We start from the raw sequence: 17,028 nt of genomic DNA, 5'->3' as shown, positions 1-17,028 counted from the left end.
CTGCAAATGAGAACAGATTGTTAGAAAAGGGTATGGCCCATTTCAGTTTATTTGTTGTTTTTGTTTTCACTACAAATACTCATATGATGATTTGGTCCATCTACATCTCATACTAAGCTGTCTGCAGGCTTCTTGTTTTGTCCAATGATTTTGTTGTTTTGTTATGAAATGCCACTCATAACCTTATGACATCCTTTACAGTAGTGCATTCTTATTGTGAAAATGATTTTAGTTTGGTTAAACTTCTCTGAGAAATGGTGACAATCAGGATCCATGCCTTTACTTTCATCTAGTTTGCATTTTTTAAAAATCATCAATGGTTTATTTAAATAGGTCAAGTTCAGCCTCCTAAAGCTAAATTCTTTGCCTTCTCATATTTCTTTCCTTTGCATTTGGTGCCTCTGTTGATTGTGACCATTATCTGTGGCCAGAAAAACCAAAAATCTAACAATATATTGAAAACTTTATTCTGAAATGACTGCTGTCTGAAATCAATAGCTTACCATTACTAATACAAAGGAAATTTCATCATTTATGCTATTATTCAGTGTTCACCACATCCAATGTTTTTTGATTTTCTTCTTTTAAAAAATGTTCATGGCCAAGCATGGTGGTGCGTGCCTGTTATCCATTCTACTGGGGAGACTGAGGCTGGAGAGTCACTTGACTTCAGGAGTTCTGTTCTATAGTAGGACTAAAGCCAAAAAAGAGTCCACACTAATTCTTCCACCAAAATGATTAGCAATCAGGAATGGGAGGGTGGGGTGGGCACTAGACTACATAAAGAAGGGAAGCCTGGCCCAGGTCAGAAATGGAACAAGTTAAAGCTTCTATGCTAATCAGCAGTTGGGTTGGGCCTGAGGAGCTGCTGTATTTCAGCCTGGGAAATATAGGGAAATTTAGTCTCAAAAGAAAAGTATTTACGAGAGGTAGGTGGGAGGTATTCAAAACTCCACAAATCTTTGATGTTTTTTTATTTCTTGATCATATTTTAAAACACAGTCTTTGCCATCTTCCCCTGTGGCCACTTTCACATACTGAAATTACTGAATGTCAAAGTATGTAATACTGACTTAATGACTATTTAAGAAGGCACTAAAAAGACCACCCAAATTATGAAAGACTAGAAAAGATGTCAATCACTTAGGATAAAAAATAATAATAGTTACCATTTATATAAGATTTTAAAGTTTGCAAAGTGCTTTACATATATTATTTCATTTGATCCTCACAACAACCCTGTGAGGCAGATGCTATTATTGTCTCCATTTTCTGGATGTTAAAACTGAGATTGAGAAGTTAAGTACCCGGGGTCCCATAACTAGTCAGTGATTGAGACATGATTCAGTCTTCCTGTTTCCTTAATAAGAGATAGGCAGGTGAAATACTACATTGGTAACTCAGAGATGCTAAAACAAGAAGAGAAGGGCTTCTGATATTTTACTTAGATGTTCTAAGAAGGACACTGGGAAACATGGACAAGAATTGCATGGCATAAGAAGACATGGGTAGGTTTCTATATGTGTCACTGAGGGGAGATCCTATATTGATAAAATCATGAATCTACCAAAGTACCAAAAGAATCTTCTAAAGAAGTCATAGACTCATGTTGGAGAAATCCCACTAAAATAATGGTGCATTTGATTAATATTTTAAATATTTTCAAAGAGGCTATTTAATGTCATATAGCAATGTGTTAACAAATGCTTGTTAATGGAATGAAACACAAGGAAATTATGCCTTTATATATTATTCCCTCAATACTTCATCAACTTCTAGGATGGAAATGATCTTTTGCATGATTTCAATTAACATTAACTTTAATGAAAAGTGATTCCAGACACAGTGGCACATATTTGGTTGATAGATCTAATCTCTGCTACCAAAAGGATGAGGACGGTGAATTTTTTGAGCTCAGGAGTTTTGAGCTGCAGCAGGCCAAGGAATGTTGAAAGATGTCCACATTAAGCCTGGCATCAATACAGTGAGTTCCCATGAGCCAGGATGGGGAAGTGGGTAGAGAGGGGTAGGCCCCAGGCTGCAAAAAGGCCCAGGATGAAAACAGAGATCAAAGCTCCCATGCTGATCATAATTGAGGCCAAGCCTTTGAGTGGCTGCTATAATTCCAGCCTAGGTAAGATAGGGAGACCCACTCTCAACCCCTTTCCCTATAAACAACAATACACAACACAGAAAAATGATTAAAGTTATAGCATATAATTGTACTAAATATGATTCCCTACTTGTCACAACATAGGTAACCCACATCATCAACCTTCCCTGCTCTTAGTCTTGAACTGCTGATTGCTTCTAAAAGGACCTCATTAGAATAGGATGATTTAGCCAACTAGGGTGTCATTTCATCTGTAAAATGAGGAGCTTGGATCAGATGATCTCTAAGGTCCCATATACCTAACATTCTGCCAATCTATGAGTCTATACTCTAAATCTAAGTATTTGATGGACTAGCATGTGGAAGAGGGATGAACATTATGCTACTTGACCCAAGAGGACAGAATTAAGAATGAGGGAAAGAAGATGAAAAGAGGCAGACTTAGTTTAATATGAGGAAAAACATTCTAACAATTAGAGCTATGGACAGCCAGGTGGCACAGTGAATAGAGCACTGGGCTTAGATTCAGGAAGACCTCAGTTTGAATCTGGTCTCAGATACTTACTAATTGTGTGACTAAGGTAAGTCAAACCCTGTTTGCCTTGGTTTCCTCATTTGTAAAATAACCTGGAGAAGAAAATGGTAAACCACCCCAGTATTTTTGCCAAGAAACCCCCAAATGGGGTCACGGAGAGTTAAACATGACTGAAACAACTGAAAAACAAGAACAAAAAATCACAATGGACTGCTTCAGGAGATAGTGTGTTTACCAGGAAAGCTCTCCAAGCGGAAGCTAGATGATCATTTGTGGGATATGTCATAGTGGGGGTTCCTATTTAGGTATGGGATCAGACTAGATGTCTTCTGACAACACTTCTGAGATTCTATGATTCTCAAAATCTTTGTATGCTTTTGCCCACCTTTTATTTTCCTTATCTTAACTAACAGAGAATGTGGTATCCCTTTGGGTTACTGAACTTAACCCTAACACCCTTATTCTTGATCCAACCCTTAACTCTTTCTAAGTCATTTCTTAGTTGATCATCTCCACTTTCCATTTATTTCAGCATGGCTATATTAGTCTCTACCACATATAAAGCAATATGCTAGGCTCTGAGGACATAGAGGCAAAACTAAAATAAACCTCTGTCCTCAAGGAGCTTACATTCTCCTGAGTTTTCAATCTCTTTATCTCTATGGTCCCCATCTCTCGGCTAACTAAAATTCTCAGGTCCACCTTAGTCTTTAGAAGCCTTTGCTTGACCTTGATTCCTTCTCAGTCTATCATCCCATCTTTTTTCATCTCTTTATCACAAAGTTCCTAGAACATATTCCAGAGAGTTACTTTTTCTACTGCCTCACTTTGACCTGGTTTCCACCCTTTTGATTCTACTAGAACTGCCCTCTCCAAGGTAAAAAAAATGATTTCCTAATTGCCAAATCCTTCATCAGTCCTCACTCTGTGTGGCCACTCTACAGTTTCCTTCCCTTCTCGATTGTCTCTCCAGATTGGCTTCTGTGCAATTGCTTTTCCTGGGCCTTCTCTTCATAGAACCACAGAGTTGGAAGTTATCTCAGAGGTTATCTTGAACAGCCTGTACTTGAATAAGACTCCTTTCTGCAACATACTCATCAAGTAGATGTCCATTTTCTCCACAAAACTTCCTTGATCGTTCAAACCAGAGATGATTCTTCTGAACTCTTGTGAAATTTTGTTCCTTTCCTCTGTGCTTATTCTATTCTGTGGGTTATTTACTACCTGAATATTATCTCCACTCCTAGACTGTAAGCATCTTGAAAGTAGGAATTGTGCCATTTTCATCTTTGTATCTCCCTCAGCAACTAACACAGAGAGTTGTTACGTGAATGGGTGCTGAATGAAGATTGATTCAATTCAAATTGTTTCACTGCCTATCTTTTCAAATATTAAACTCTGGCCAATACACAATCTCACTGACTGCTTCGGAGATGTTGAGGAAAAATTACCCTTGACTATCAATTTAAATGAACATCTTCCATTTAATAACTCTGCTGTCATTCTCCACAGTATAGCTTTAATGAGAATTCAGCACAGTTAATATTCTAGCTTTTTCATGACCCACTATCTACACAAGAGTTTCCTAATTTGTTTTCTTGTCCATGTTTGATAGTCACAATAGTTTCTGATGATTAAAAGAAAGGAAAAAGTATGTTAAAAATCTTAAAACTTTACTAACTGATTTAAGATCATTCAGATCTTTTATTAAGCATGTACTTGCACAGGATCCTATTACAGGGTCTGTAAGAAAGGTTCTTTAGCTCTCTAGTTCTTAATCAAGCTTGTATTAAAATATTATCCCTATATATGAAGCAACATACTGACAAAAATACCCCATATGTACCCCAAAAGATGGTCATATTAGGTATAAATACCAATATTTTCAGAAAGCATAATGATTAAAATGTCACTTTATTGTATTTCTACCCAACTTCACATGAGATCTGTCATATTTTCTTTGTTACCTGTCTATTCAAGGAGGAAAGGGATGGTGGAAGATTAGGGACAGTTTTGTTGCTTAAAGCAGGAAAAAGCAATTGAAGAAGTCATGCAGCCATAGAGAGCTTGTGGTGGGATAAAGCTAGGCCAGGTCATTCCTGAGTATTTGGATATGAGATCCAAAGAATGTTAATAAGAAGATATGAAATGGAACAAGTATTCTGATGTTTTTATGCTGCTCTATTTTTATGCACATTTGGACTCTAGTATGTCAGTACCCCATGTAGTGTGTTAGGAAGTAGAAAATGGCCCTTGGGAAGATGAAGTCATGAAGAACAGCTGAACCTGAACAAAGACAAGAAGAAGAAAGCTGGGTCAGAGGCAGCACACTATTAAAAGGGCTTGAGGACTGATTTTCAAAATATCTCAGAGGGAAAAAGAATCCAAAATAATAGAAAAGAACATGGAATGGACTATTTAAAAAAAAGACACTGAGAAGACATCAGCAAAGATTGACCCAAATACCTACATTTTCATCTTTAAAAAATCTTTGTAAGAATGTGCTGTGTCTGGCATAGGTCTATAGTCCCTGCTGCTGGGGGCAGCTGAAGCTTGTGGCTCCCTTGAGTTTGAGAGTTCTGAGCTGCTTGCTGCAAGGATAAATCCAATTAGGTGGCCGCTCTAAGTCTGGCACTAAAATACTAAGCCCCAGGAACAGAGGACCACAAGCTGCCCAACAAAGAGTGAACTGGCCCAGGTTAGGAAAACAGAGCAAGTTAAAACTTCTATGCCAATCAGTATTGGGACTGTCCCATTAGTAGCCATTGCATCTCCAGTCTAGGCAACCTAGAGACACCCAGTCTCAAACCCCAACCCCCATCCCCCAAAGAATGTGCTGTGAAGTATATAAGGGATACTATTTCAGTAGCAATGAGTATGCTTTAATGGATTCATGATATAAAACATGATATAAAACATTCCCTCCACTCAGATAATAGCCTAAGTCATTCTACATGATTCTTAGCCATATTCTCCCATCACTCTTCCATAGACAATCTCCTCAATATGTTGCAGGCCTCTCTCAAGTGTTTTCTACAATTCATAATTACTGCTGTAGTATTTGGACTCCTATGCTTCCTCCTCGCTATTAGATGGGTAACACCTCCTTTTATGATCCTACATTTCTAAGATTATGCTCTTTAGACTATTTTCTTTGCACATAGTAAGTACTTGATAAATACTTCATTAATTCCTGTATATAATCAGAAGCATACTGGAGCCAGTTTGTACGAGTTCATAAGAGCAAATTATTAAAATTTCAGTACGAGTATTTATACCTTAGAAATTGGTAAACACTACAGATCAGGGCTTGATTTATTGTTTTGTTGATTGTCTAGACTTAAGAAAGTGATGAATAAAATGTTAATAATTCAGATTAAACTTAAATTTGTGTCAAGCATGCATTTTCCCCCAAAGAGCCAATCGCTAAGCAGTTACCCCAATTCTGGACATAGATCATCGTTAAAAAATATGCTGCAGCCTACTCATGCTGCCTTGAGTATCTCCATTGATTTTTGGGTTATCTGCAGCTCTGAGTCTTTGAAAATTATAGCACCCAAATTTGCAACCATATAGAATCATCAGAAGAACATTGATGTTGAAAAGATGGGAGTTTCTTGATATGTAAGGTTTTAATTGGTCCCTGTTGGATACCATTTTATTTTATCTGGCATATCATTCTAGTCTTTTCAGATCTTTGGAGATCCTTATTTTGTCATGTCAGGTATTAGCTATTCCTTCTAGTACTGCATTTTTTACGAATTTGATAAATATACCATCTATGGATTAATGAAAGAGTCAATGGAAAAAAAATGACAGGAAATGGCCAATGAGAGATCCCTAGAACACTCCACTAAAGACTGACTTTCAGTATCATGTCAATCCATTCATTAATCCCTAATATTTAGGTATGGTCAACCAGTTTTAAATAAAACTAACTATGCTATCCCCTGGGCAGCTAGGTAGTACAGTGGAGAGAGTGCTGGGTCTCAAGTCAAGAAGACTCATCTTCCTGAGTTCAAATCTGGCCTTAGATACTCACTAGCTATATGACCCTGAGCAAGTCACTTAACCCTGTTTGCCTCAGTTTCCTCATCTGTCAAGTGAGTTGGAGAAGGAAATGGAAAGCCATCCCAGTACCTTTGCCAAGAAAACCTCAAATTTGGCCTTGAAGTCAGGAGGCCCTGAATTCAAATCTGGCCTCAGACTAAACACTTGACACTTACTAGCTGTGTGACCCTGGGCAAGTCACTTAACCCCAATTGCCTAAAAAAAAAATAAAAACAAAAACAAAAACCAAGAAAACCTCAAATGGGGTCATGGAGAGTCAGGCACAATTGAAATAACTGAATAACAACAATGGCATCACCTAGACTGAAACTCTCTTTCCATATCTCTATCTATAACTCTATATCTCTATCTATAACTTTGTCAATCATTTTGCTCAATTCCAGATAAACTAGGTTTATTATATTCCCCTGATCTGCTAGTCTACTGACACCATATAAGAGGAAATGAGGTTAATCTTGTCTGATTTGTTCTAATGGAACCATCTTTTTTGAGATCATAACTTTCCTTCTAATTGCAATCCATTCCTTAGAAATCTATTTTAGCATTTTGCCAGGAATTGAAATCAAGCTCACAATTTAAAGGTTTTATTATTGTCTTCTCTTTTTTGAATATAGGGACCACACTGGCTCTTTTCCAGACTCTTGCCATTTCTACTATCCTCTACAATTTTCCAAAGATCTCTGATAGCAATTTGGGAATTATATTTACTGGCTCATTCTGAACTTCATTGCTCCCAATTATATTTTTAGAGTATTTATAAACTCTTTTTGTTTACCTTTAGTTATATGTCTTTGCTTCTATCTTTGATGTATATACATACATATATATATTTTAAAAATTCATTACATACTAATTAATGGGAGGTTGAGTGAATTGTACCACCTCTTTGAGCCTCAGTTTTTTCATCTGTAAAATGTGAATAATAATATTTGTATTTTCTAGCTTACAGAGTTGTTATGATGAAAGCACTCTGTATGAAGCACTATATAAACATCAGATTCTATAAAACTTAAGCTAAAAAGGAGATACGTTTCTCTATGGATAGCAAGGGACAGATGTACTTTCTGTGGACAGCTATGAGATGATTTTCTCAAAGGTGTGATCACAGAAATTTAGGTACTCAACTTGGCAAACAAAAGAGCTCATTCAAACTACAAATATTGACTGAGGCCCCGTATACCCTTCATGGTTAGTGCCATTAAGAACATAAAGATGTCCATCCTCAGGCAGCACTTTTGTCTTAGAAAAGCAATAAGAGTAAATAAGATCTATGAATGGCTTTCAAACTGGAGAGAATAAAGTCAAGAGCTTCTGGAACAGAATGTGTCATCTTAGTAAGTGTTCTAAATCAATAGATGCTTTACAACTGTGATTGACTAGTTATTGTTTCAATGGAATCACCACGGGGGGATTAAAAAACAACAGTAATATTGTTTTGGCTAATTAATAGAGGAGAGTCTACTTAAGTAAACAAAGGGGAGAGGGACAAAGAAATTAAACAAGAAAATGATTAATTAAAAGGGAGCATGGTAAAGAAACCAAAAAGAGCAGGGGACAAGGTTGAAGGCTAGTGAAAGCAATTCTAGAAAAAAAACTTCTACTTTAAACTAATTTTTGCAAAACTTATAGACTTAATTTAAAATAAAAGAATTTTGTTCAGTATTATTTTGGGTAAGTTATGGAAAGCATTAGTGAAATAAGAAAAATTGTATTCCTTTTTGACAAAATTAATAATTGAGAAAAGAATGGTGAGGATAGGTCAAAATTAATTATAATTTTCAATGTAAAGGGATTGAATTTTCTTACAGAAAAAAGACTTACAGATGACTAAAAAATACAATACCTAAAAGAAACACATTAAATGTCAAAAAATGTATAGAGGTATAAAACAATGTAGTGAATTAAAATTTGTAATGCAATTGCTAATTCAAGAAAATCTAAAGTTTATCGTAAAGCTACCCAACCAATTTAAAATCAATTTATAAAGTATTAAGAGAAGCAAAAAGGGAAAATTATATCATGTTCAAACATATAATTACTTGAGGAAAAATATTATAAAATTTAAATACTGATAAAATGGAAATTAGCAACTAAATTTATAAAGCAAAACAATTGATTTTCACAAAGATTAGACAGAAAATCAATGATAATGGAAGATTTTAATACAACACTAACAGAAAATTTTAAATCAAACAAAAATGGTCAGCAGGAACTAATCTGAACATATATGATGTTGAAGAAATTGAATTTGACAGATATAAAGAAAACTGATAGGAAACTACAGTGGGTGACTTTTTTTCAAATACGCATGGTACATCCCTCAAAGTTGCTCATGCTTTAAGGCACAAATAAATTGTTAATAAATTCAGAAATTAGAAATGCTGTATTAATGAATAAAAGCATAGTAAAATAGTAATTGATAAGGAAGGATGACAAAAGAAAACCTAAAATACCTATGTAGAAACTCAAAAATAATTAAATTAAATTTCTTTTAACAATTCAATTGAACAGTTATTTGCTGACTACCTACTATGTGTTAGACACTAATTCAGATACATGCATACAGAGTCAAAACCAAAGTAATCTCTGTCCTCTGGAAGCACACATTTAATTAGGGAAACCACATATAACTTATCAAATAATAAGTAGCTAAAGAATAAATTATAAAAACAAATTATATTAAAGATAGTCAAATATAAATGCAACATTTCAAAATTTATATAATTCAAAGTAATACTTGACCAGATTGATATCCTTTAATTGCAAAAAAGTTAAAACTAGAGTTGTTGAAAGTTAAAGAAATTATATAATAAACAACTGAATATACTAAAAGTAAGCACAAAAATTGAAAGTGTTAAAATAAAAGGAGATTAGTGATATGGAATACAAAAGAACAATTAATTTGATAAATAAGTGTGTTTTAGATCAATAAAGTTGATAAAAATTAGCAATTTAATATTGAAAATGAGGTTAAGAGAAAATAAAATTATTAAAATTAAAAAATCAGAAAAGGAAAATAAAACTATCAGAGAATATAAAAGACATGGAAAAACATTTAAAAATATAATATAATGAAATAAACAAAATAAGAAATAGCCTAAGCAAAAGAATTTCAGAAAGTAAATTTAACAGGACATCAATGAGAGGCCATGAAAAGGCAATAAAACAGATCCAGAAGTGAATTTTATTAAGACTTCAAAGGACAAAAAAATCCCTCTGTAGTAGTATATAAATTACCTTCAAAAATGAAAGTAAAATGCCATTTTATCTAATTCTTTTCACAAAACAAATACGTCTATGTTAGCCAAATCTGGCCTCCAAAAAGTAGAAAGAAAGCTACATAATAACATCAGTAATGAATATTGATGCAAAATACTACTTTGTTTACATTGAGAATGGTTTAATGTTAGAAAAACAATCAATCTAATAAATCATGTCAATAAGAAAACTCACAAAAACTTGTATCGCAACATATGAAAAAAACATGAAAAACATATGAAAAAACCCCCAGCTTTCAGTAAAATGCAACATCCATTTATGTTAAACACAATTAAAAATATCATAATGCTGTCCTTAACATGATAAAGGATTTATCTGAAACTAAAAACTAACATTCTATAAAATGGAGAAACATGCCACTAAAAACAGTGGTAACATGGGCCTGCCCATTGAAAGCACAGTAAGTATCATCTTACAAAGAAAAGCTATAAAAATGATCCCAGAAAAATACATTTGGGAAAAAAGAAAATAAGATACTCAAATATTTCTATTTACAACCAATATATTTAGAAAATCAAAAAAACTCAACAAAAATTGGTATAAATGGCTTTAGTAAGATATTACCATATAAGATAATTGCAGAAACAATTGTTAACATCTCTATATCAGTGGAGAAATCCAGGAGAAATTAAAATAAACATACTGAATAGTGAAGATAAGCAAAAAAAAAAGCCCTATAAAATGACCACCATTAAACAATATTAACATATATAAATTGAGAATTAAATGATTGGAGGGATATTCAATGTTCATGGCTAGGTTGAGTCAATATAGTGAAAATGAAAATATGTACATTTTTATACTTAATTTGATAAAAATAAAATACTAATGATCTAGCTCATTGAATGAATTAATATGACAAAATTTATATGGAAAAATATTATAGGAGCTTATGAAAATAGAATAATGGAGTATGGGGGAATTACACTGGTATTAGATAAAAATAGAAAAGTAGGTCAATGAGACAGAATAGTTAATCTAGAATTAAAATTAAAGATGTACTGATGTTTGATTGGGGATGGATGACTGGGGGAGGAAATGTGCAGAGTTTTGATTTAATTGGAATGAGGGGCTCATAATGTGGAAACTTCTTCCACCAATTCAGATTGGCAACTCTTCCATAATGATAGTCTTTAAAAATTTGCCTGTGGGAACTGAAAGGTTAAGGGCTTGCCCAAGGTCACATAGATATATAGCAGAGGTATAACTTGAATCCATATCTTCTTGGCTCTAAGTCTAGTTCTCTTTCCACTACCTCACTTTGCTTCTCATGTTTGATAAATCTAGTTTGATAAAACAAATTATTCCACTAAAATGTTACTCATTATGGCATTGAGTTCTCACAATGAGGAATTCATAGATCCTTAAAGTATTTAAATATTAAAATGACAAACACTCAATCTTCTTCAATAAAATTGTATGGAACATGAAATGGCAGTTTAACAAGAAAAATTACTAGATTCACATCTCACCCAATTTTATGGAAAAGGAAGGGAGAGTTGTGCTGAGGAAGAGCTGTTTTTAGAGTCCAAGGTCTTGCATCAGAATCCTACCTCTGCGACTTATATGACATTTTACTAGTCACTCAACCACCTGAGGCTCAGTTTTTTTAAGTATAAAATAATGAGGTTGGACAAGATGACCTCAAAGGTCCCATCTGGAATCTATAATTTTATAAAGCTCCATGTGGATCAATGCTCTAGTATTATAGAAATCAAAAAAATTAGAAGGGAAAAGAATGATTTCTATCACAGTTTTGGAAAAGAGGAATATTTCTATTCAGTGAACAAAAAGAATCTGTTATAGGAGACAAAACAAATTGATTTGATTCCATAAATATAAGGAGTTTGTGAGGAGAAGAGTAAGACAACCAACTTAAGAGGCAAGAAAACAGTTCCATAAAAGATCTCTAGATTGTAAATATATTTGATTAAAAACCTGGTATCCAAAAAGTATAAGGACATCATACTACTTCACATATAAAGTCGTTAATTTTTCCACATCCATGCTTTTAATACAGCCTCTTGCAGAGTGCAGATGCTTAATAAATGTTGATTGACTTGAATTTCCCAATATTTAAATAGTTGAATGATATGAATAGGCAATTTATTATTAATCATATACAAAACTGTTCAAACTATTAATCAGGAAAATTAAAATTAAAACCACAGTCAGGCATCATTTATACCTACCAAACTGACAAAAATAAGTAAACAGAATAACATTCTATCTTGGCAGAGCTATAGAGAAACAAGAATACCATTAAACTGCTGGTAGAACTTTGAATTGGTGAATTCATTTTGGAAAGCAATATAGCAACATACAAGAACAAAACATGGACCTCACCCCTGAAACTTTAGCGTAAGACTGTTATTCAGAGAAAAAAATATATACCGTTCTGTAAAAAAATATTCAGAGCTGTTTCATTTGTAAAATTGGAAATAACCCGTATGTTCAATGATTGGAGACTAGATGAATAAATTGTATCAACAGAAATATATTATTTGTCATTAGAAATGATCAGTTCAACATGCATTTTACAAATATGAAGAATACAAAAAAATATGGAAAGACATGTGAAGTAGTGAAGAGTGAAGGAAGAATATATTTACACAAAACTATGACTATGTTTTTTTTAAACAATAAGAATTTTAAAAACTTCACAAAAGAAAGCAAGATTAAAATCAGAATTTCTGAGTTAGAAGGGACCTCAGAGGTCACATAGCTCTATCCATTCCTGGAAGAACAACAATAACATGCTGTATACAACATACCTGTTGAATGCCATCCAGCTTTTCCTTAAAGAAAGGAAACTCACCAATTCCAGAGGCAAATCTTTCCACTTTTGGAGGGATGGCTCTAATTGGTAGGAAGTCTTTCCTTACTTTGAGTCTATATTTCTTTCTTTGTAACTTACATTTACTGTCTCTGGGGCCAAGTTTTGCCTTCTGGAGCCAACTAGAAATCTAATCCCTTTTTCATATGATAGACTTTCAAATACTTGAAGACAGCTATCCATGCCCACCCAGATTGGCCAGGGGATGCAAAAACAAACACGATTTTTTTGTTATTATTTTGTTCAATTTACTGTACTCATTTTAAAAGCAAATTTTAAATAATTTCAAATCTGCAACTTTGCACATTATTTCATTTTATAGATCACTTGATGGTTACTGAGCTTAGGATTTGAAATTTGTCCAAAAAAAAGTGAAACAGGTTCACACAGTAACAGCTGCTTTCTGTCTCTTCTAATTCCTCATGATTTGAGATTAAAGATCTGGCTTTTTCTATAGTTCAAACAGTTCAAGCTGTTCTAAGGAAAGATTGATTTAGTGTACCACTATGGGAGTCAGTTTTCGTGAAAATGTCGTGAGGTCTTACTCAGTCCAAGAATACGTCATTCATTCTGTAACTTTTGATTGATAAAAGGAACATTGCGCAAAACATGTTGGGATATCCAAGGTATGTAGGCATCATTTTAAAAAGACAAATTGCCATTTTAAAGTTACTACAATAAAGTTCATCTGATATGGTCTATGATTTTGATGGTACAGGGAATTTGCTGTGTGGGAAGTCCCTCTATTAATCCTGATTGCAAATGTCTATAACTTAGTAACTTAATCCTAGTGGCACCCAGAGGTTAAGGGCATTGCATAGGGCCACACTAATAGTGTCAGTGTTAGGATCTAAAACTAGATCTTCCTGTCTCCAAGCCCAGAACTCTGCCTCTGTTCATCTGAGAACCTTGATTAGTATAATGTAACTGCAGGCAACAGGTTTAAGGATCATTCCTTTCGCAGTGGGCAAAATGGTGTAAGTATCAGACCTCCTGTGCTCTTTCTATTTTGTATAGATATACCTGGTTTCAGAAATTTTACATAAAATAAATCCTTTTAAGAATCTGGTGCATGGGGAGATGAGTTTGAAGTGATGTAAAGGGAAATTATCAGAATCAGGAGAGCAATGTATACATCATGACTGAAATAACACAAACAAAAACACTAAAAAGGCAACTGGAGGCAGAATATTTGGAAAAACCAAGCTGGGATCCAAAGACGATCAAACTTTCTTATTTTGGTAGAGAAGTTGAGTGTATGTGGGTGCTATGGGGGTTAATGTTGCATATACTTCCAGATACTGTGGTTTTTCGTAACTAATTTACTTTGTTATAGGGAAGGTTTTATAACTGGGATGATATATACCAGAGAATAACTGTTATAAAACTATCAATAAAACTTTTAAAATGCACAAATGGGAGCTTTCTATTGAAAAGACTCCTATTGTGAATTCTTTTGTAAATCAAATAATTCCCTTATCTTAGACTAAATCTGAATGTTCATGTAGTGATGGTACATGAAAAGAGGTAAACCTGCACCAGAATTGGGCCGAGAGCTACTTCTCATTTGATGAGTAAGTTTGAGGCCAAAGCTCCTTTAGTCCTCGAGTTTAAAGTGTAAATGAGAAAATTCATTGGTTGTTTTTGGTCATTTTCTATTCTCACTTTCTGAAGAGACTAGGGACCCAATACTTTTTGTAAGGTAATTTCTATTCTTTTGAACAGGGCCCTTTTTCTTTGAACAGGCTTTTTTTTTCTCCTTCTTTTTTTCTTATTCTCTGTTAACATGTGGTTTGGGGAAACAAACCTAAGTGATTTGTTGACTTTTAAAAGTTGAGACTTTGCAACTTTTCCCTTTACTGAAAAGTGTGAATCACAGGCCTGTAAAAGAGTGTAGCAGCTGCCTAGTCTTAGAGTGTAGCCACCTCCACCACCAGAAGACCCCACTCCTGCCATGTACCGCCCTTACAGGAACGGGGCCGTTTTTGTATTGTCCCCAAAACTATAAAGTAGAAAGACTTAAACCAGAGCGGTCCGCAATGAAAGCTTTTCGAGTCTCCCTAGTGTATACCAACGCGGCTGCTTCCTGAAACCAGGCTAACGCCGGGCTCCCGAACACCGACCAGCCTGCTAAAGGCATAGTGACCTGCTATGCCATAGCGTCAGAGCACAGATATCTTACAGCCAAAGCCAGAGAGATCAACCTAGAAGCTGTGACGGCCCGACCCGGCACAGCCCAGCCCCAAAAGAGCTGTCCGGGCCAGGGTGGTCCGGCCATGCCGGGCCTTAGGGTTCTCAGGTTTCAGGTGGAGGCGAGTCCCTATCTCCCTTCTCCCGTCAGACCCTGGACAGCGCTCTCCTGATCACAGTATTTTTTTTTTTTTAAAAGGCAAACCTGAACCATTGCTGGTCACTCTGGTGCCCGGCGCCACGTCTGCAGAAACCCAGTGCCGCTTGGACTGGTCCAGACAGCCCCCAGGGCCACGTCTCACTGACGGTCCAGAGCTCGGGAGGATCCAACCCAACTTCCCAGAGTTTCCTAGGGTCTCAGGCCCTTTTACAGCCCCGAGTGGAAACCCTGGGCTCCCTAAAGAGACTGTCCCAGCCCCTGGCCAGGCGGCAGGGCCACGCGAGATCTGTGTGGGGACGGTGGGCAATGGGGATAGGCAGACGCCGGGCACCAGCTCCCGGGAGCCGAGGGCTGGGGGAAACAGCTCCGGGCCATGCGCCTGGAGCCCAGCATGGTCTCCGGGTGTGGTCGCCCCCTCCCATTCAGGAGGAGACTTTGGGCCTCAGTAGATCTCTTGCCCTGGCCCTCCCCCATCCTCTCCCTTCCTCCTCCTGCTACCCCGCCCAGCAGAGCCCACCTGAGTCGGTGAGACGGGGTCTGGCGCGGTCCCGCAGGTAATGGATAAAATCCTGGCAGCTGTCGTGCTCTACCGCCCCGCTGGAGCACAGCTCGGCCAGCAGCTGCAGTGCCTTCTGACAGATCTCGTCCCTGGCCCCGGGCATCGCCCCCCAGCATCCTCGGGACAGGTCGCCGGAGAGCCCTCCGCCCGCTCAGACACGCCTTTGCCTCCGCTGCCGCTGCTGCTTCCCCTGGCCGCCTGCAGCCACCGGCCGCCCCCAGCTGACTAGAGCAGGGGCGCGCAGCCACTGGGGGACCTGACCGTCAGTCCGCGAGGCTTCACTCGCGCTCTCTTGGGTCCGGAGGGTGGCTGGTGGATGGTAGGACGACCAGAGCCTGGTCTCGGGCGTTGGGTCCCACCGGTTGCATGCAGTTCTCCCTCTCCGTGCCGAGAAGCGGCGCAGCCGGAGCCTGCGGGCTGACGGGCGGCTGGCGAGCGCTCTCTCGCTCTTTCTCTCCTCTCGCTGGCTCTGCCTCAGCCCTGCTAGGGCGCAGCTCTCCCTGGCGGCCGGAGCCCTCAGTGCCGGCGGCTGAAGAGCAAGAGGCGGGGCTCAGAGAGGTGGGGAGATCTTGCCCGAGGGTCTGGAGGGATCAGACCTGCCCCTCCCTCTGCTCCTTTTCCGGGTTCAGGACATGGCCCTCTCCACCTCAGCTTGCTTCCCAGGGCACAGTAATAACAGAGACTTACACAGCTGCTCACGGGATTCGCCAGGTTGTGAGGACTCGCTCCAAATGCAGTCCCCTTGATTGCATCCACCCGGGCCGGGACTCAAATTCCCTCCCCCATTCCTACGGCGTGGCCTTTACACGGATGAATGACCTAAAGAAGACAGATGGAACAGGATAGAGCAAGGAATAACGGAGTCAGTGCTGCGTGCCTGGAAAACTGTCAGTTTGTAGAGGACCACCCAGGCCTCCAAAAGTGAGCTGTAACCTAGAGTATAGGGACACGATTAAAGGACCCATATCAGATGGCTGCGTTTAGCTTCCTGCAGGGACTTTCCCAGAAATGCTTCCCTCTTCTCTCTTTCTCTCCTTTCCCCTATTTCAAGGTAGCATCCCTGGAAGCAGCCACTCCCAAGTCTAGCTAATATAAAACAAATTGTCATCTGTGGAACGGTAACATGTTTTCAGGAGGCCATGTTGTAATAACTGAAACTTTGGGTGACTACTGAGAAATATTAAACAAGAGCTGAACGTGAAAATTTGTCAGAATGCCTCAGATACTGTCCAATGAAAGAGAATCTCAGTTCTAGAGCTGGGAGGAAGCTCCGAGATCATTTAGT

General features: G+C 37.4%; 1 protein-coding gene across 1 annotated transcript in view; it reads right to left on the bottom strand.

Moving 5' to 3' along the window:
• The window catches only part of LOC114034003 (synaptotagmin-9), a 208,238-nt gene extending 192,392 nt beyond the window's left edge, over positions 1 to 15,846 (bottom strand). The window contains exon 1 of the mRNA XM_027849648.1: positions 15,702 to 15,846. Within this exon, the coding sequence (XP_027705449.1) occupies positions 15,702 to 15,846 (145 nt within the window). The remainder of the gene's footprint in view (positions 1 to 15,701) is intronic.
• Between the last annotated feature and the right edge of the window lie 1,182 nt (positions 15,847 to 17,028).

This window comes from Vombatus ursinus, unplaced genomic scaffold (genome assembly GCF_900497805.2).
Source record: "Vombatus ursinus unplaced genomic scaffold, bare-nosed wombat genome assembly UNPS02007822.1, whole genome shotgun sequence".
NCBI classification, from domain to species: domain Eukaryota; kingdom Metazoa; phylum Chordata; class Mammalia; order Diprotodontia; family Vombatidae; genus Vombatus; species Vombatus ursinus.
Note: the sequence above shows the minus strand (reverse complement) of the source record. Positions and strands in the feature narration are given on the sequence as shown.